The 20,633-nt window shown below is 43.2% G+C and overlaps 1 protein-coding gene across 2 annotated transcripts in view; it reads right to left on the reverse strand.

Moving 5' to 3' along the window:
• LOC138248146 (sodium-dependent phosphate transport protein 2B-like) overlaps positions 1-20,633 on the reverse strand; it is a 45,452-nt gene that overhangs the window by 13,302 nt on the left and 11,517 nt on the right. For both annotated transcript variants that reach the window (XM_069202148.1, XM_069202149.1), the window contains exons 4-8: positions 15,889-16,017; positions 15,400-15,540; positions 7,158-7,269; positions 6,030-6,225; positions 1,382-1,477 (exon numbers count right to left, since the gene is read on the reverse strand). In XM_069202148.1, coding sequence (XP_069058249.1) covers positions 1,382-1,477; positions 6,030-6,225; positions 7,158-7,269; positions 15,400-15,540; positions 15,889-16,017 — 674 coding nt within the window. The remainder of the gene's footprint in view (positions 1-1,381; positions 1,478-6,029; positions 6,226-7,157; positions 7,270-15,399; positions 15,541-15,888; positions 16,018-20,633) is intronic.

Genomic DNA, 20,633 nt, shown 5'->3' on the forward strand with positions numbered 1-20,633 from the left:
ATCAAAGTCCTCTCTGAACCTGAACACAAGCAACCCATGACCGGTTTCAGCCTAATTGGGCATCTAAAGTGGGGTGCAGTTTGGTTCCAGTGGCACAGTGAGCGTGCAACCCTTATTTGGGCATTCCCTTGGCATTAGGGTGTTACATTAAACACAAAAGGTGCCCTCGGGTGTCTTCGGTCAACACACTAAGTATATGCCTCTCCATACGTCGCATAGAATTAGTGCGCTTCAAACAAATTCTTTGCCACTGCACCTGCTCTGTGATAGACACAGAGTCAAAGTTGCCTGCAGTCCCTTCTATAATATCAAAGTGTGCCAAGGATGCAAAAAGTGGGTGTACCCAGCAGTTGCACACTATATCCAATGCGATGCTGAGGTTGCTGCTGCAAAATTATGCTGTGTGGAAACATTTAAACACCGCATGCAAACCGGCTCCAGTTCAGATCTGCAGGGCCAGTTCATACTTTCAGCCTTCCGTTGTCACTAAACTGGATAATAGTACCACCTATTGTTTTTATTTCCTATAAATAGCGCAGTCAAATCGTTAGTTAAAAAGGCCGGGGTAGGGGATAGGGATTTCAACAAACTTTTAACATTTGAAAGATAAATATATTGTAACCTCTATATTCAGTCACCATCTTGTATTGCCCTTCACTTTGTTTCTACTTTAGTAATTTCTTTGGTGGCTAATTCATCTAAGCTGCAGGGCCAGTTCATCCATTCAACCATGCATGCTCACAAAGCTGGATAACAATACGATCTGTTGTTTTTAGCTCCTAGAAATGGCACAGACGGTGATGGAGCTATTTAACAAACACGTTAGTCTTCTCCATGTGCTAAAACAGTAGAGCGTTAATCAAAAGATTACTGGTAGAGAAACGAAATGCTGTAGGTTTCCACCAGCTGTGTTTAGTCAATGGAGCAGAACTACTGGGAAACACCATTGTTCGTTGTTACTTTCAAAATACAAGGCCAACAATAGTCACTGTGAACAACGCAGCTCCGGTTCACTGTGACCCTGTGCACATCACTTATAGGCATTTAGCTTTCATTCAGGTTCCACAAAACACAAGTCAGGGCACCTTCTCTGCTGCCCACGATCCCACGGCTCTTCCCTAATTTTTATTAGTCTGTTAAGTAATTTTAGGCTAAACGTGCTACTTATATGACGCAGGGCGATTTTAATAAACGGAAAACGAAATGTGAAGTTGATCCCTCCAGTGCAACGTTGATAACATGACATCATACACAGCACAGAAAAAAAACATGTATTTATACAATTGTATTTGCAGTCATTCCTCGCTCTACAGCCCGTAAGAGAAGCACTCCTTGGGTGTTTGAACGCACCGCACACCAGGCCGGCAGACACATCACTTACCGTGATCTTGTCAAAGACACACCAGTGCTTTACAAGGGTCTTGTTTTTCACTGATTCATCCCCGGTTGCAATTCCATTGATCACACTTTTATCCAACTACAGAACAAGAAAGAAACAATCAATCACAAGACCACATCACTTCTGTACCATGTGTAAGGACAGGAACGACAAACATATCTTCAGAAGACATATTAAGTGACAGATTGAGTGGAAGAGCCTACCCAGAATATGTCAGCACTATTACCTGCAAGCGTTGGTAAATTGTGGTCTCCTAATGATCTATCTGCCATCGTGGTTTCTGGCATGGAAAGAGTTACTGAAGGAAGGGCAGAGTCACAAAAGCATTTCTGAGAACAAGTAGTAGTACAAAAAGAGTACTTTTTATGTGTCCTGACATGAGCTTGTGAACAGCTATTCATAAAAGTGTGAGAATGTCACCAGCTTTTCACTTTGTACCCTAAGGCCCATATTTATACTCGGTTTGCGCTGAATTAGCGTCATTTTTTATTTACGCTAATTCAGCGCAAACGTAACTCCATATTTATACTTTGGTGCTAGACACGTTTAGCGCCAAAGTTATGGAGTTAACGTCGTTTTCTGGACGTGAACACCTACCTTGCATCAATGAGATGCAAGGTAGGCGTTCCAGTCCAGAAAAGGACGAAATGGCATTTGTGCCATATTTATCCCCCTGTGCTAAAATCCAGCACGGGGATAGGGGCCTTAAATAATGGCGCTAAGCTTGCTTAGCACCATTATTTAACACCTGGGTATGGGCAGGCGTAAGGGGACCTGTAGGCATATTTCGATGGTCAGAGACCATGGAAATTTCCCACATGTGCCCTTCCCTGGCCCCAGGGACAGCCCCACCCACACCAGGAGGACACCTAAGGATGGGGGACCCATCCCAAGTAAGTATATATATTTTTTTTATCCAAGAACGCTCGGGGGCCCTGACTTGGGGCCCACTGCACAGCGCTGCAAAGCCCCTGCACGACATTCAGCCCCTGAGCATGACCATTGGCATGTAAGTGGTGGCATTAAGGTACTACAGGAGTACTACTTTACGTGCTGCAAAGGGCCTCTGTGAATAGGCCCTTCACGAAGGCTCTACATATTGTAAACAATACTGAATCCTATCTCAGTGATTTTGTGTGTGTATAAATCTTTGTAACTTTCATCTTTTGCATGGCAAAAGAACATCTGAAAAAAACAAATCTTACACACCCCTTTAAGGTCCGGGTGCTTTACTGGGTAGTTTTTCAACATTTCGTCAACAAGTGATGACATTTTTCCCCTGTTTCGAACAGGCATGAAGGGTCAGTTGGAGTGCTGGTGGAGGTGGGTTGGGGGCTAGGTGCTTGGCACACTTATGTCTGTCTGGGGGATGCATTGTCTGCTCCCCGAACACCTGCAGGGGGTGGTCTAGGACGGCTCAACGCTGCTGCCTGTATCCACTGCTCTGCAGACACTTTGATGGGCCTGAAATGTATTAGGTCTGGAGTTTTCAGACCCAATATTTCCGGACCCTGACACCCTTGGAAATACGTTGCCTCAAAATCACAAATTACAGATCCTGTAGGCCCCATCTTCTCCAATCTGCAGTTCAGTTTATGCTTCTCTAGAGATTCGCTCTTAAGGGATTTTTTCGGTGTTAAGGGATTTTCTGCTGCCTTAGTAAAGTAAAATCACGACGCTGTTTTCTCCGCTCACAATAGTCGCTGACGGAGATATTCACGTTCAAGTGTGAATTCAGTTCTGGTACGCTGTTTCTTTAAAGCCTAAAGGTGTCATTTCAAAGTGCACTCTGTAGCGTGAAGTAACTATCTTTTTATGGTTTTGTTGTAGGGTGCCTGGGGTGGGGCTGGGCGTGGTTTATGTTAGAGGGTTCACCTTGGTGCAATCATCCATAGTGGACATTGACACCTCCTCCTAACTGTCTAGATTATAGAAGATGAAAGAGCTGTCGAACCTCGGGGTGTTTACAGAAGGAAAGCTGCTCGCTTTGCTGTGCCCACATTCTTGTCTCGGGGCAGAGCTACTTACCACGGACGGGGGTGAGGCTTTAAAGCTCACGAGTAATCGATGCAAAGGTCAACGACAACGTCTACTGGTACCAGCTGCCCATTGTGTTATTCAGTCGTCGTTTATTACAAGCAACCTTGTTGCAAACTTTTATTGAAGGCATCCTTTATTCATCATGAGGCAAACAGAATCTCAGGCCATTCTAGGCTGTGCTCAATGTGTAAAATAATATGTACCGGTGCCCAAAGTTTGCTCAGAACCCCATGGAGAACTCAAAGGTTGGGGTGCAACACACCAACTACCGTACCATCATCTCTGACTTGTTATCTGTCAAGCACAACTATTGCTCTTGTGTCTATTCCTGGGAAGCTGCAGCAGATGAAAAAAAAACTAAGAATGCCTTAGGGCTTAGATCCAGTCTAACTGAAATGACAATTTATTTATCATCTACATAGATGCAAAAATCTAGACAGAAAATACAATTCTTTTGACTAGTAGAGCGTATGCCTGTAACATGATATAGAAGATTGACTTAAACAGCACCATGTTACTCTTAAGGAGCCTCAGCACATATCAAAGTGTCATACACAGCTAATAACAAGCATTGGCTAAAAGATAGGTCTCCCCAGCTGCAAATCTTTAACTCCCTTAGGGAGTGGCCACAGCATGCACCCATCCACAGGCTGGTGTCAGGCATAAATATGGTACTCTCTGGAGCTGTGGAATGACAGAAGAGAACTGGACGTGATGTCTTTAACCTTAGAAGAGCGCTGAAGACAGTGTCTGATCTCATTCTTGTACCCAGGGCAAAGACATTGACTCCAAGGGTCATAACACTGACCTCCTCCTAAAGCTACAGGGACACAACAAGCTACATGATGTCTATTCTGCAACGCCTACCTGACCAGTTTAAACTGGATCGGTCCGGGACCCTGCTGATGGCCTCTGCTGGAGGAAGCCTCGAAGATTCTGTCCCGCTATGTGACGACAGTGAGCCCTCTTCAGCCACAGCCTGCTGCCTTGCCCCTCTGAAGATTTTTGACTTCCATTTGAGAGACTAAATCTGAATGTAAAACTTCTGAACAGGTCGAACCTGGTTTCTGTATGCAAACCACTCTTCCTCACGGTCAACCTTAATTTGCGTCTGTACTGGTCAAATGGAACCAGATAACCGCTTTTGAAGCTTAATGCTTTTTAGAGGTATTTTGAACCTTAAACTTTAAAAGTCATAACTCTGTTTTCCCTTATTAGATTTTTGTCATCTTTGTTTTTTCTTAATATTAATTTGTTTTGGACTTTTCTTGTTTTGTATTTTGACTTTATTAATGTGTGAAAACTGCATAAGCACTTTACACATTTCCTATAAAGTAAGCCTGCCGGTTCTGTGACATAGCATTAAGGAGTTTGAGCTCAGGTTAATATAGTGACATTAGCGGTTCACCCTCACAAAGACTGTGGTTTTTATTTGAGGTGGGCATTCACCTTCCTCCAATAATACCCCAGTTTGTTACAATAATGTTTTTTGCTGGTGCTGTCTAGTATTGAAAAAAAAAGAAACAAAAACAACAAAAGATGCAATGACGTGGCTTCTACTGGTGGTCTTGTCATTACGAAGTTGCATTCATGTGTATCTACAGAATGGCGTAGGTCCTGTTTTATTTTATTTTCTAGTAAACAATCTAAGATGGCCACCCCCACTTAGATCAGTCAACAACACACAAAAAATTGTAAGTGAACAAAAGCCCTGTAGTGGAGGCCTGATAATTATTTGCTTTCTGGCCCTCCAAAGCCAATAGATATATTTTTTTAAAGTAGTGATGGAGGTGGGGTGAAAATTGAGGAGTGGGTTGAAAGAAAGCAAAGAGAAGTGACCAGGGCCACGAGGAAGAGAGCAAAACAAGGGGCACTGTCATGAGCAAATGAAGAGTCAGCAAAACAGATGGCAGGAGGGAAGCACATGAGGGGAACAGCAATACGGAATACACAGGATGGGGCATGTGGGGGAGAACTATACAGGAGAGAGGAGAGAGATAACAGCCAGAAGAGAGAGCAAACACAGAGCATGGAGGCAGGTGTTTTAAGGGATTGGGGAATCAGAAGAAGGTGAAAGCTGGAAAAAAACATGCACTATGATGGAGTGCTGCACAATGAAGTAAAAAGTAGTTACTAACAAGTGAGCAGGTGTAGACTACAAGTCGGCCAGTCAAGAGGATAGTAAAGCGAGTATACTACAAGGAAGGGACAAATGCAAGACAGACAAGGAAAGCCATCAAATAAGAAGCATATTAGAGTGATAATGAGGCCAACCAATGGTAAGCAATGGGCAATCTCTAAGCCCCTTTATGTTTTCAGAAAGCTCACAATAGGTCTTTCGCAACCAGTTTGTGCTGTGTAGTAGGCTCGACCTAGAAAGGCTTAGTTAGTAGCAGTGGTAGATCTTACATGCTCTTTTATTGGTTAGACCACAGACCAATTGGGCAAAACTGTTTTTTCAGATACATCATTATCATGTGAATACACCTGAACTTGGGAAAGACATATTTTCAGCATTTAAAAATAATGACTAATTTCACATGAGGAAGAGTATTGTACAGTAGCGCCCGGATGTGAGAATTTGCCCTACCTGAACAATGAGCTCTGTTAAGGGATCGGTGATGACGTTCAGGAGGTCTGGAGCATCCTGCCCACTTTGAATATTGAAGGTTTTCACAATCGTGTCAGTGAGGAGGTAGAGATAGCTGCTGGCGACTTCCAGGGGTAGCAGTATCAGCACAGAGAGCCAGTTGAAGAAGTCATGCACAGTGGCACCAGCAAAGGCCCTGCAGGCAAAGTACAAATATCTCACTGAAAATAAACCTCGTATGAAATGAGTTTCAGAACAGTGCACATCTTGTGTACTTTAACGATCATAATCGGCTTGCCTTCACCAGACACTGTGTCTGGGCAGGCTTGTACTCATAAACACAAATCCCTCTGATTTACAGGTGATTTACAGGTTATTACAAGTTCATCACAAGCACCAAACCTTGTAATACTTCAGACCTATGGTGCGTGGGTTGTCCTTTAGTATTCATTGACATTGTTTCTTTATATGCCTTGCTGTGGTAGCCATCAGCCTATAGGAGGGTGCAGATGTTTTGTTTTCTTAGCACATCAGGAGTGGAGAGGTCCTTACAGGCCACTGTTGCATTTGTGTGTGATAATACTATCTTCTCTGCTAGAGGATATAGAAAGTAGCCCTTCTGTTATAGGTATACTAGGGCAGGGCAGAAGTTCAGAGTGCACAGATTATGCATCCTTCTACAGATAATCAAATATAATAATATCAAAATAATGTTATCAAACTGGATAATAATACTATCTGTTTCTTACAATGCATAGAATGGATAAACTAAAGTGTTAGACGCTATATAACAAGACAAGTTCTTAAGTTTGAATATTTGTACATGTTTACCTGCCTCACATTCAGCAAAGCCATTGAGAAAGTAGATGACGACTGACTGTCGGCATTCATTCTCTCATAATGACCAAAACATATTACCTATGTGAGGCCTAAGCCACGTGGACCTAAATATAAACCAGTGCGCGATCTACAGTGAACGCTCTGGTGCCTATTGTGAATATGTCGGATCAATCTCTCTGTAAAGTGCAGTTTCTTGTGGTAGAGTCTTAACCAATCCTCACGTCTGTACGTTTTTGACAAGCCAAGCTACCTCAGACGGCGGGAATGGCCCAGTTAGGAGTACTGTACCTTCTAAATTCATTCCTGTCACCAGACTGCATGAGAGCCACAATTGTGTTGGTGACGGAGGTACCGATGTTCGCCCCCATTATTATTGGAATGGCAGCTTTGACCGTCAGCACTGTGAGCAAAGAAAAAGGCTATCATTAGAGTAGAGTAGAACACAGGTCCATTCATATCCACAGATTCAGATATTTCAGTTTAAATGAAGACCCTCCCAAGCGTGAAATCCAGCCAGATTGCAAGAAGAACCAAAAAAGCTCATTTGTAATTCGTTGTATGCGACTTACTCTCAGACCTCTGCATTGTGGAGATCATGGAAACCTGACGGTAATCTCTTCTCCGATCAGTTGTCCACCACCCCCATAGACCAGCAAGTTTATTATTAACAGAAGCACCACACAAGCATGCTCTAAGTATCTTAGTTTCAAGTGCTGTTTTTAGATGCACAGTTGGATGCTCAAACGTGGTTTCATCAAGTAAAATATTGACCTATTCATTCTTCCTCTTCAGAGCCCTGTTTATCCTTCTGTCAGCACTGAGGGGCCAATTCACAAACCTTTTATTTAGTTCACTCTTACTCCAAAAATAGACGTGGCATACTCCTGTATTTCTAAGAGTAAGGCACGCTTAGCCATAGAGAAAATATTATAAAATTGCAAAACCTTTGCTCTATAAGCATGTCTTATTCCTGGAAATTCAGAACTAGGGGCCAGATGTATGAAGCATTTTCCACGTCGCAAACGGCGAATCGGGCCGTTTGCGACGTGGAAAATGCTATTTGGGATGTACAAACTTATTTTTGCGATTCGGTAATCTATTTACCGAATCGCAAAAAGGGTTTGGGAGTCGCAATTAGGAAGGGGTGTTCCCTTCCTAATTGCGAGTCGCAGTCCCGTGTATGATTGTTTTGTGTCCACGAATGCGGTCGCAAAACAATCGCAGTTAGCACCAGTTTCAAACTGGTGCTAACCCATTCGCAAACGGGAAGGGGTCCCATGGGTAAGGGTAAGGGGTCCCATTATGAATGGCAGCGAAAATATTTTTTCAGAGCAGGCAGTGGTCCTATAGTCCTATGGACCACAGCCTGTTCGGAAAAAATGAAAAGAAAACTTTTCATTTTTTGTTTTTGAAATGCATCTTGTTTTCCTTTAGGGAAAACGGGCTGCATTTAAAAAAAAAAAAAAAAAAAGTCTTTATTTAAAAGCAGTCACATCCCTGTGAGGGCAGTCATTCCCAATGGGGTTGCAAATTGCGACCTACCTCATGAATATTCATGAGGTAGGTAATTTGCGCCCCTATTGGGAATTGCAAAAAGTGTCATTGACACTGTTCTACATCAGGTTTTGCGACTCGCAAATTGCGAGTCGCAAAATCTGAAGTTCGTACATGTGGCCCTAAGTTACATATAAGTATAGGATAACACAACTCACAGAAAAGGCTTTGCGAAACAGACGTGAATTTAAGGCTTGAAACCGAGAAGCTCAAATTCTATTTGTAAGCATTCTCACAATGCACCTGATTCTCAAAGAGAAAAATTAGAGTCATAATAGAGCGTTAATTACTCTGTGTCTACATAAATTATTCTGCATAGACATGCTTAGTAAATTACAGTAGACACAGGCTGCAAGTGAGAAGCAAGTGGAGGATAGAGAAAAGGTTGGGACCATACCTGCACCTAGTTTCATATGCAAAATGCGGCCAAAGAAAGAAACGCAGTGGAAATGTGGTTTACTCAAACAAAGTAGCAAATCCCAAGGAGAACTTACTGTTCCACAAAAATTAGCAAACTGATTGTTACAGTTTACCTTAGTAGCAATTTTCACCTGTAACCTCTTGCTTACAGGCGAAAAGCAATGGGTTAAGATTATAAAAATTACTTTCTCCCCTGCTGAGTGCACGTTTGTGAGCATAGCAATGAAACAAACATTTCCTTGACAATGAGCATGTACTTTTATCAAGTGTTTGCGACCGTGCGTTTGGACAAAATATTCAGTTTTTGTATGACTTACGATGATTTTCAAGATCATTTTCCATAACGCAAAATGTAGGGCCTATGCAGATACACATCCTTGTGAAGCTTTTGCCAATTGTACTCCTTGTGTTTTGCACCCAAAGGCCGATTTCTTTGTGAATCAGTCATAAAGTGTGATACAGAAACATAAGAACATTGATGTTACTACCTTAGACCAGCATAATAATCCATGTAGAATCTAGGAAGAAAAAACAGCACACATGTAATATGATGACAAATGCATCCTTGTGCGAACAGGCACCATATGGAAATGCCTGTTATTTGTATATTTACAGGCTCGGTCCGATATAGTGGCACAATAAAGGAAGGTCCAAAGAAGAACTCCACCTCTGGAATGCCCGGATTAGTCGCTTGGTTGCAGGCAGTAGATTAGTTGGTTGACTACTCTCCATCTTGATTTGAGCCCTGATTGCTGTGTGTGCACAGGTCAATAAGTATCAATGAGGGGTCAGCAAAGGTTAAACAGCGCTGGCAGTGAGTGATGCTTACTAAGCTCATCATGGACCTTGATCAAATGTTGACTCATGTCAACGTGAAGCTTCCCTGGGCCAGTTTATCACAGTGCTTAATTTGAGCGGGTGGTTTCCGGTGGGGGGCACTGGCACTTATTTTGGGGGGTGGCACTTATTTTTCTGCATCAGGCATTTACTGCGAGCAAAAGACACATATGGGGAAAGATGGAGGAAGCGAAAGAGGGAAAAGCGCCAAGAAGGGAGAAAGCAGAAAGCTGAAAGAGTGGGTTGAAGGGACAGGGAGTGGCTGTAAATAGATTAAAGAAGACAGAGATGGCGTTAAAATTAGGCTGCCTCGGTATTCTGTGCTCGCACATCTAAATGCAACAGCCGCGAGTTTCGGAAGAGAGCTTTAGGCACCGGCACATTTTTATTTGCAAATTAAGCACTGCTAAACGAAGACGCTCACCACACCCACCCTAAGCTGCATTGTCTCAAAGCAGAAACTGTTAATGATGTGCAATGACCTTACATTTATTCCCTGGATGGTAATTTCAGATTTATATTTGGCCTGAAAAGTGTTTCATGACATACTAGCTACTTACAATTATTGTGTAAGGTACTTGAAAAATCAGTATGACACTCCAACTCAATATAAGGATTCAACTTTCTTTTCTGGACTAACTTATTGTCCTACAAACACAATTCTGGGTAGTGTTTCATCACAAGGTTAACTTGAAAGTTTTTTTATTTTTTATTTCTACGTAACCTACGTGACTATTGCCCTCTGACGTAGCTATTAAATACCCAGTATAGCTATATGCATATACGCATTTTCACTGCAGAGTCTCAAGACATGATGGAGTTATAATCAATTTTAACGATTTATGATTGTGAACAACCCATTTTAGTGCCAAATCGACTTCACGGCATTGTTTTTCTCTAATGTTTTTCCAGTCATCATTTGTTTTCTTCCACTTTTCCTTCTTCCAGAGCCTCTTATTCCCCAGGGCCACCCCATGTTCAGGTCAAGGTCCTACATATTTATTTGACATTCTTAGATTGTGTGCTAGCGCTCAGGTACCATTTAGGTTCTTGATGCCAAAAAGAACAAAATTACATACGAGAAGCTGGGCTAATACAACATTACAACAGCAGGCGTAGGAAACAAGGGAGAGGAATGCAGGGGAAGTAAGGCGACAGAACAGGTGGAAAAGGAGAGCTGATGCGAAAACTCAGATCAGTTCAGGCACTGATGGAAAAGAGTCCTTAACTTCTTCCTGAAGGCGAAAAGAGATTGGACTGAATTCTGATCTTCGGAACCCTCGCGACCTCTTCTTTCTTTGAAGTACCATTGAATTGCAGAGTAAACGTTCCTTCAAGCCTGCCCTGTACCCTCAAAAGTAAATTGATTCATTTACAATGCACTGGTCATAGGGATTTGGTAGTGAATTGTATAGAAATCGGGGGCCGGATTTACAAAGCCCTTGCAAGGCAGCAGAACATAACGCGAGGTCTTAAGTGAGATTTACTAAGCCACGCAAAGTCACCTTGCATGGCTCTGCATGGCTTAGTAAACCCAGAGTAACGCAAGATGGCGCAAATCGTTGCCTTGTGTTACTCTGTGTTGGGAAGACATTCCATGGGTGGAGTATGGTTGTTGCCATGCATCCACCCATGCATTTTGACGCAATCACAGATTTGCTAAAGGTAGTAAACCTGGGATCACATCCAAATGGTACGTCGTCCCAAAAGAGGGGTAACGAGGGAAAATATATTTATTTCATCTATTTTTTTACCTCTTTCTACTTGTGCTGCATTCAATTGCACATGTAAAAAGCGGAAAATGCCTCTGAGGATTGTTTTTGTGCAGCAGGGTGCAAAAAAACAATCCTGCCAGCAACGCAGGCACCCTTACACCATGGCACAAAGGTGCATGCATTGGCGCTATTCAGCAATCAGGAAGCCAATATAGGGAGAGAGCAAGAATGCGTCATATCTTAGTAGATATGGCGCTTCTCTGCTTTCTCCCTGTCATGCTGCACAAACCAGCAAGTTGTCTTGCTGTGTTGCATTGCGTGACATTTTGATAAATCTTCCCCTGGGTTTCTGCACATGTGCCCTAGAATCACATTTACAGGTATGCAAAGTTAGCATGGTATTGCTGTATCTTTCTCGTTCTGTCATTAGCAGCATTTTCTTGGTAGTAATGTAGAGAAGAGTAAAGAAAAAAAAATTAATGACTTACTGCATTTTTTCTTCTACTTCTAAATCCTACTGAAATCCAAGGTGGATTCAGCTGTCAAATTAATACTGTATTTGGGCATTACTCATGGAGTTTACCCCCAAAACGACTTACCATGTTTTTTTGTCAGACTTTCAGTTTAATAGAGCAAAAACCACACTTAGGGCCTCACTTACAAACCGCTAGTGCACACTGAGCCACCGGAGCGTCATATTTTTTTTAGACGCTCTGGTGGCCCGGAGTGCCGGCCCATATTTACGAGACAACGCAAAGCCACCTCACATGGCTTTTCATGGCCTTGTAAGTATGGCCCCTTTCACGCATAACTCTGTGTAGAAGGGCCATTCCATGGGTGTTGCTGTGGGTGTTCCCACACAACACCCATGGAATCTGATGTATTTCCAGATTTACAAGGCTATTCCTCCCCCTTTTTTCCTCTTTCTATGTGTGCTGCATTCCCTGCAATGCAGACACCCTTGCACTGAGGCATAAGGGTGACTGTGTTAGTGCTAGGCAGCAGTTTATGTGCCAGTGCAGAGGAAAGTACAGGGGTGCATTGTATTTCTGTAAAAACGACACAAGACTGCATTTTCAGAATGGCATGGTGCAGCAAGCTGGTTTGCAGCACTATGCTGAAGCATTTCTTTGTAAATGAGCCCCTTCGTGACTTCGTGAAAGTAAATGCCTTTCACTGATTCACAGAATCTGGACTTGTGGAGTTTTACGTTTGGAATGTGCACATATGAATGTTCATAATCAGACTCTGTAGCTGGATTGCTGGATTTGCAAGTTTATGATTTGCATTGTGATTGTGGGCATTTCCAGGTGATGCCTCCTTAAAAAGGAGGTGAATCCCTCCAAACATGTTAGTTTATAAGATTTTACCTACCTCATGTAGCTAGGTTTCTATATTCGAAACACAAACAAGTTTGCCCCTGTTAATGGCAGAAGTCATTTTATCTTTAGTGTGCATGTGTGAGGAAGTACTATGCTTTTCATTGCAGTTGCAAGGAACTGAGGGCCTCATTTACAAACCCCCTAGCAGCACACTGCGCCTGCTGAGCATCTTTTTTTTTTATGCTCCAATGACGTAGTGTGCCGGCCCACATTTACAAGGCCACACAAAGCCACCTTGAATGGCATTCATGGCCTTGTAAATATGGCCCCCTTTCACGTGAAGGGGGCAGTCTATGGGTGTTGCTGTGGCTGTTCCCATGCAACACCAATGAAATCTGACGCATTCCCATATTTACAAGGCTGGGAATGCACCAGATTCCTATGCCATCTCAGGGATGGCGTTAAAGTGGTGCAACAGGGAGAATTTTCCTTATTTCTCTCTGTTTTTCTCCTCTTTCTATGTGTGCTGCATTGTGCAGCACACATAGAAAGAGGAAAACACCATGGGCCAGATGTAGCAAGGCATTAGCGCCTCGCAAACGGCGAAAAACGCCGTTTGCGAGGCGCTAATGCCTGTGCGCGATGCAGAAACACATTTTGCGAGTCGGAACCGACTCGCAAAATGTGTTTCCGACTTGCAAATAGGAAGGGGTGTTCCCTTCCTATTTGCAACTCGCACCGCAATGTAAGTTGATTTGTGACCGCAAAAGCGGTCACAAATCAACTCGCAGTTACCATCCACTTGAAGTGGATGGTAACTCATTCGCAAACGGGAAGGGGTCCCCATGGGACCCCTTCCCCTTTGTGAATGATCACAAAAATAATTTTTCAGAGCAGGCAGTGGTCCAATGGACCACTACCTGCCCTGAACAATACCGAAACAAAAGGTTTCGGTTTATTTTTCAAAGTGCAGCTCGTTTTCCTTTAAGGAAAACGGGTTGCACTTTGAAAAAAAAAACCTGCTTTATTGAAAAGCAGTCGCAAACATGGAGGTCTGCTGACGACAGCAGGCCTCCATGTTTGCGAGTGCCCATAGTCGGTATGGGGCCGCAATTTGCGACCCACCTCATTAATACTAATGAGGTGGGTCATTGCGACCCCATACCGACTCGCAGAAGGTGTCTGAGACACCTTTCTGCATGTGGTTTTGCGAGTTGCAATTTGCGAGTCTCTATGACTCGCAAATTGCAACTCGCAAAACCATACTTACCTACATCTGGCCCCATGAACTATTGTTTATGTGCAGGAAGGTGCCCCTTCCTGCACATAAACAATCAGCCCTGCATTGCAGACACCCTTGCACCATGGCACAAGGGTGCCTGCATTGGCGCTAGGCAGCCGATTGTGCACCAACACGGAGGAAAGTACAGAGATGCATCATATTTCTGTAAATAGGCCATCCCTGCACTTTCAAAATGATGCAGCGCGGCACAGCAAGCTGGCTTCTCGAGCCACGCGGTCTCATTTCTTTGTACATGGGCCGCTGAGTTTCTTCAACAAGAAACTTAAAGTCACTTGCTAGTGCTCATATGGGCATGTAAAATGTTCTATATAATGGACATTTTGTGGGCGTAAATCGTGCTCATTGGACTACTCCAGTAAGTTTATGACTGCTGGCGATTCCAGTTGCACACTTTAGATTCTTTAGGGCTCACTAAGAAGCCACAAATGTGCTCCAAACAAGGAGTGTAAAACTATCCTTTTGGCCATAGTTCATAAAGTTGTCTGTATGTGTTTTCACATTGAAATTTGTCCAAAAAATGCTACCATCCAGCCAGCGTCAAAGTCACAATCAAAACAGTTTCAAAGTAAGCTTTCAGTACCAGCTATGATTCACGAGAAAATATTACTAAATTGCAGGGAAAACTGTGCCGAGGGTAAAAGTATGAAAAGCAGGAAACTCTGCAAACTATGGAAAGGCCAAAAATCAAAATCTACGCGAGTTACTACAGTGAAAAAACCTTGGCACCATCCTGCTCCACATACAGAAGCAGCCTTGCAAGGGCGGGTTTGAAGTTTCACTCTTGGCCGTTTGCCAAGCAGACTCTGCATGTATTGCAGTTTCATTCTATTTTCCAGAGAATGGACGATCAATCCAACCTATTTTATTATTTAGGCAGCGTATAATATTAATAACTAGTACATCCTGTGTTTATCATGTATCATGCAGTGCATGCACGTCATTGCAAAACCATGTGATATTAAACTGTTCACTAACCTGGACATATCAAGATAGGGCAAATAAGTGACACGTCCATGTCCGTGTAACAGACGAAGAACAAAGTTCATTGGATCTGTTACATAGTCTCAAGATTGTTTAATTCTTAGTTTCCTTGTGCACTTAATGGTCGTTTTCTCCAACTTTCTTCCCATTCCACGGTTATGCAAGTACTCAGATGTAGGCTTAAATGAAGAGTATTGCACCACAGACACAAACCTGTGCACCACAAATCCAGGTAATATGTGTTGGCACAAAAAGAGAAATGTGCACTAGTACAGGAGGAGATGTACTTCGGGTGGACACTTATAAAGTTATCTTTTGTTCGTGACGCGGTGGAACAACAATGGACAATGTGCTTATAAACACAGTCAAACATAGGGGATCTTGTATGGTCTACTTACAGCTAGAGGACACCATGCTGACGATGATAGACGAAGACGTGCTGGAGCTTTGTACCAGGACTGTCACCAGTACTCCGATCACCAGACCCGCGACTGGATTGGACAGCACTGAGTTCTTGAAAATCTCTCCTGCTGCTTTCCCTACAGAGACACAACCACCATGTTTGAGTACCACCTTCACCTATTGAGACATCCTTTTGTTTGCCCAAAATGAACAATGAAGTACGCAGTGGGTGGAGTTTGTACGTTTTGCCAAAATATGAACAAGGGTTCATTGGACAGTGCTGTAAAAGAGTCCACACTCGATGTGTAAAGTGATTACTGGTAAAGGTGATTTCTGGTTGGAATCACTCATAGGTGAATGTACTACCGCGGGTCTCTTCAATGTGGTCGTGGGGATGAGAATAGATATGTTGGTCTGATTAATTTTGAATTAAATTTGATGGTATTGTGTTGAGTAACCTTGATTGTTGTGAAAACACAGCGTACCTCCTACCAGCTGGAAGGCTGAGCTCAGGACATCCAGGGAGCAGACAAACATGTAGAGCAGTCCCAGCAGGGCTACGAACTTGCCGATTCCTTTCAGCACTGCAAACACTTTACCTTTGGTACCCAGTTCTGAAAATAAGCACATAGTTATGTATAATTTTACTTATTCCACAAGCGTAGACTGTAGACATTTGTATGCATGGGTGTCCAACAAGCAGATATCATTTGTTGGGCTCCTGTCTACACCAATACAGGAATCACATATTCGCGAAGAAGCAGTTCACAATATCTGGCTACTAGGCTTAACTTGACATTAGACTAAAGGTAGCTTAGTCCTCAAAAGTATAATTTATTCTACTAGACCAGTGCTTGCTGTGTTGACCCATCTACAGCATCTCTCCATGTGCTACAATGGGTCAGAACACATCAGTGCAGTTCGTTTATAATGCAAGAAACATATACAGGGTTTGGACACTTGTTAAAGCCTGCATTGGCTACTGCTTTCCAAGCAAATCCATTATAGCAGTGGTTCCCAACCTGTGGTCCGGGGACCCCTGGGGGTCCGCGAAGCCTCCTCAAGGGGTCCCCGAATGCTTAGAAAATTAAATAATAGTAACAGATTAGGTTCCCAGCTTTCAGCAATGACTCAGTAGGGGGTCCCCGGATTCCAATAAAGATTCAGTGGGGGTCCCCGGGCTCCAGTAATGATAAATTGGGGGTCCACAGAAGTCAAAAGGTTGGGAACCACTGCATTATAGGATGCTATGCTTTTTTCACACCACCAACGAAGGTTGCACGTGGATCATGTACAAGAGAAAGATATTTTTGAGCTAATCAATTAATCAATACTAGAGCCAATCATATATATGTTAATGATAGAAAAAAGAGAAAGTAAAAGTTGGACCCACACATTCAATATACAACTTAGTGTGAATTGGAAGTATGTTGCAAAGCAAGTGCTCTGTGCTCAGGTGATCGCACAGTGAATAGTACCAAATAATGTGTACACGTGTGTAAAAGACATGTGAAAATGAAACAATATTAAATAATAGCAGGGGAATTCTCTGGTCCTGGTATGCGAACAGTCCATAAATGTTATGTTCACGTTGTCATGGTCATCGACGGCATTTCGACCCTGTATCACTTGAAGGTCATCATCAGGACTAACAACATCTCGTAGCAAAAACAAACTGTACCCCTAGTAATATTCCTGTGCAGTTTGTTGGCCCCTAATGTCATTTACATCGGCCAGACAACACAGACGATCAGATCCAGACAGCAGGATTGGGTGAAGGGGATATTCACACACACTTAGTTGCACATTTCACTGAGAAGAACATATTGAAAATTACATCAGATCATTGAACTAGCCAAAAAAACAAAGAGAGAGGGAGATCTTCAAATCCTCTTGAACAAGGCTGAGTGTTGGTGGATCTTAAAATGCAACATATTTATGGGTGGTCTTAATACTACTGAGCAATGGAAATCTGCTGTGTATACTTCGGCTCTCTGGCTTCATATACAATATCTCTGTCTTCAATGTTTTCATTCCTTGTTACAAATACACTTCATCATGTATCGGACTTTCGTTTTGTGTCACATTTAATCTAAACAACTGAGCGACTCCTGGTTCTCTTATACCATCTATGTTGTCTACCACAAAAAGTCTAATATTTCTTTACCTTAAATCATTCTGTGAAAGGTTTTCTCTGTATTCTATCAAATCATTATTCTTGTTATGATGTGCGACATGACCTTTATTTATGTTGTACTGCATAACCTGCCCCCTGTGCCATATCTAATTGATGATTGAATTTTCTTTTCACACAGAACATATTGCAGCTTTGGCTATTGTGCACTTTAGTGTCTATCAGTTTTGAATGCCCCCTTCTCTTCGTGTGACTCTGAGGTTCCACTTCGACAAATCCTCTTTGTTAAATAATTGTTTTTGAAATACATGCATTTCCCAATGTCTCCTTTTTTCACATTTTACATTTTTTTCGAATGTATTTTTAAGTATCTCAACTTTATAACTCCGTTAGTCCTCTGAGATCTCTCTTTTGGTCCCTGGACCATGGCAATACCTCTTCTATTTCCATGAGTGTTACATGCGCCGGTGGTCATTTTGATACTTAAACATTCTAGCTTTTCTATTTCAGGAGAACCTTTCAGTTCAGTTAGGACACTGGAATCTACGTTTTACCTGTCTTATGAATAACTCAATATCCTTTGCGAGTAAGTCCTTGTTAGAAATTGGGTATTTGGTTGGCAGTCAGGTTGCCTCCTGTCCAAGTAAGGACCCTCACTCTAGTCAGGGGGAAGGAGAATCACACTCAGTTAACCCCTGCTCACCCCCTTGGTAGCTTGGCACGAGCAGGCAGGCTCAACTCAGAGACAATATATTAAATATTTGTACCAACAGACACAGTAATACAGTGAACCACTACAAAATGACGCAACACAGGTTTAGAAAAATAATAAATATTTTATCTAAATAAACAAGACCAAGTGCGATACAAATCCAAAATACACCATTAAAAATATGATCATAGCACTCAAAAACACAAAACTAGTGCCTAGAGGCACAAATGCTGCAATTTGATTTTATGCAGCATCATGACAGAGTCGTTTCCTACAATGCAACACCCCTGGTGCTTTTTATGGAGTCGTATGGACCCCCAGGGACGGTAACTCTGCAAAACAAGTAGAAAACAGGCCAGTGCACAGAGTCAGGGAGCAAGGCGTCGCTGTATCCGATGCTGCGTCGCTTCTGGTGCTACAGGGCAGAGAAGTGGAGGCATTGCACAGTGGTGTCGGGTCCTTACTGCAGAGTGGTAGAGGTGAGGCGGCGTCGGTGGAGAGGTGTCGGTCTCTTGGTACCTTTGGCAGATACGAAGTCCGGCGAAGTCACGATGCTGCGGGAGTGACCTCACGAGGTCGAGCTTATGTCACGGGGTTACAGGCACCGTGACGGAGTCCAGTGCCACATGCGTCGATGCTATGACACTCCGATCTCAGCGAAGTCATGCGTAGTCAGCCACTGCGGTGATGCAAGGCCTGCGGAGTCGTTGTGGTCATCGCGCTTCTGCGAGGTACACGTCTTCAGGTGCAGGTGGCGTTGCGGATTCTGTGGAGCAGGTCCTTAGCGAAGTTCCACGGCATCGTCCAACGTCGTTTCACAGGATTTCTCTAGAAATTCACTTCCAGGGGCCCAGGAACTGGAATGGCACCCTCTGGCAAGCTAGAGTCCACAGCATGTAGACTCAAAACTGGATGGTGAAGCCTTTGCTGTCCCTGAGGCTTCAAAACAGGAGGCAAGCTCTACTCCAGCCCCTTGGAGATGCATCTTAAGCAGGAATGCACAACAAAGTGCAGTCTTTGTCCTCTTTCACAGGCAGACACAGCAACTGCAGGGTAGCCCAACAAAACACAGTCACAGGCAGGGGCAGCATTTATCCTCAGCTCTTCTCCTTGGTAGAGGATCCTCTTGATTTCAGAAGTGATCTTAAGGTGATCTAAAATCTGGGGTTTTTGGGTCCAAAACGTATACCCCTTTCTGCGTTTGAAATAGGCAAACTTCAAAGGAAAGTCTTTGTTGTTTACAAGATCCTGCCTTGCCCAGGCCAGGCACTAGACACACACCAGGGGGTTGGAGACTGCATTGTGTGAGGGCAGGCACAGCCCATTCAGGTGTAAGTGACCACTGCTCCCTCCACTCCAGCACAGATGGCTCATCGGGATATGCAGGCTACACCCCAGCTCACTTTGTGTCCCTGTCTAGAGGAGATTCACAAACAGCCCAACTGTCAGTCTGACCCAGACAGGGAATCCACAAACGGGCAGAGTCACAGAATGGTTAAGGCAAAAAAATGTCTACTTTCTAAAAGTGGCATTTTCAAACTAACAATCTAAAAACCGACTTCACTAACAGATGTATTATTAAATTGTGAGTTCAGAGACCCCAAACTCCACATTTCTATCTACTCTCAAATGGAATCTGCACTTTAAGGATATTTAAAGACAGCCCCATGTTAACCTATAAGAGAGATAGGTCTTGCAACAGTAAAATCAGAATTTAGCAGTTTTTCACTGTTAGGGCCTGTAAAACACATCAGTACATATCCCATCTTTAACATACACTTCACCTTGCCCATAGGACTACCTAGGGCCTACCTTAGGGGTGCTTCACATGTATAAAAAAGGGAAGGTTTTGGCCTGGCAAGTGGGTACAACTGCCAAGTCGAATTGGCAGTTTAAAATTGCACCCACAGACACTGCAGTGGCAGTGGCATGTTTACAGGGCTACTCATGTGGGTGGCACAACAAGTGCCACAGGTCCACTAGTAGCATTTCATTTACAGGCCCTGGGCACCTCTAATGCACTTCACTAGGGACTTATTAGTAAATCAAATATGCCAATCATGGAAAAGTCAATACATACAATTTCACATAGGGTGCACTTGCACTTTAGCACAGGTCAGCAGTGGTAAAGTGTCCAGAGTAACCAAAACAGCAAAAACAGAGTCCAGCACACAGAAACAACCTGGGAAGTTGCGGCAAAAAGTCATAGGAGACCACGCCAAGGATGCCAGGTTTAACAGTCCTATTCCCCTCAGTGTGGGGGTTACTCTGCCACTTTTGATCACCTGGGTTGCACTTAAAAAACACAAATTTTTGGTTTCATATTCATTACTAAAGACTTGTCCTTCATGAATTATCAATGCATTAATTAGATTGACTTCCTG

This window comes from Pleurodeles waltl, chromosome 1_2, assembly GCF_031143425.1.
Source record: "Pleurodeles waltl isolate 20211129_DDA chromosome 1_2, aPleWal1.hap1.20221129, whole genome shotgun sequence".
Classification (NCBI taxonomy): domain Eukaryota; kingdom Metazoa; phylum Chordata; class Amphibia; order Caudata; family Salamandridae; genus Pleurodeles; species Pleurodeles waltl.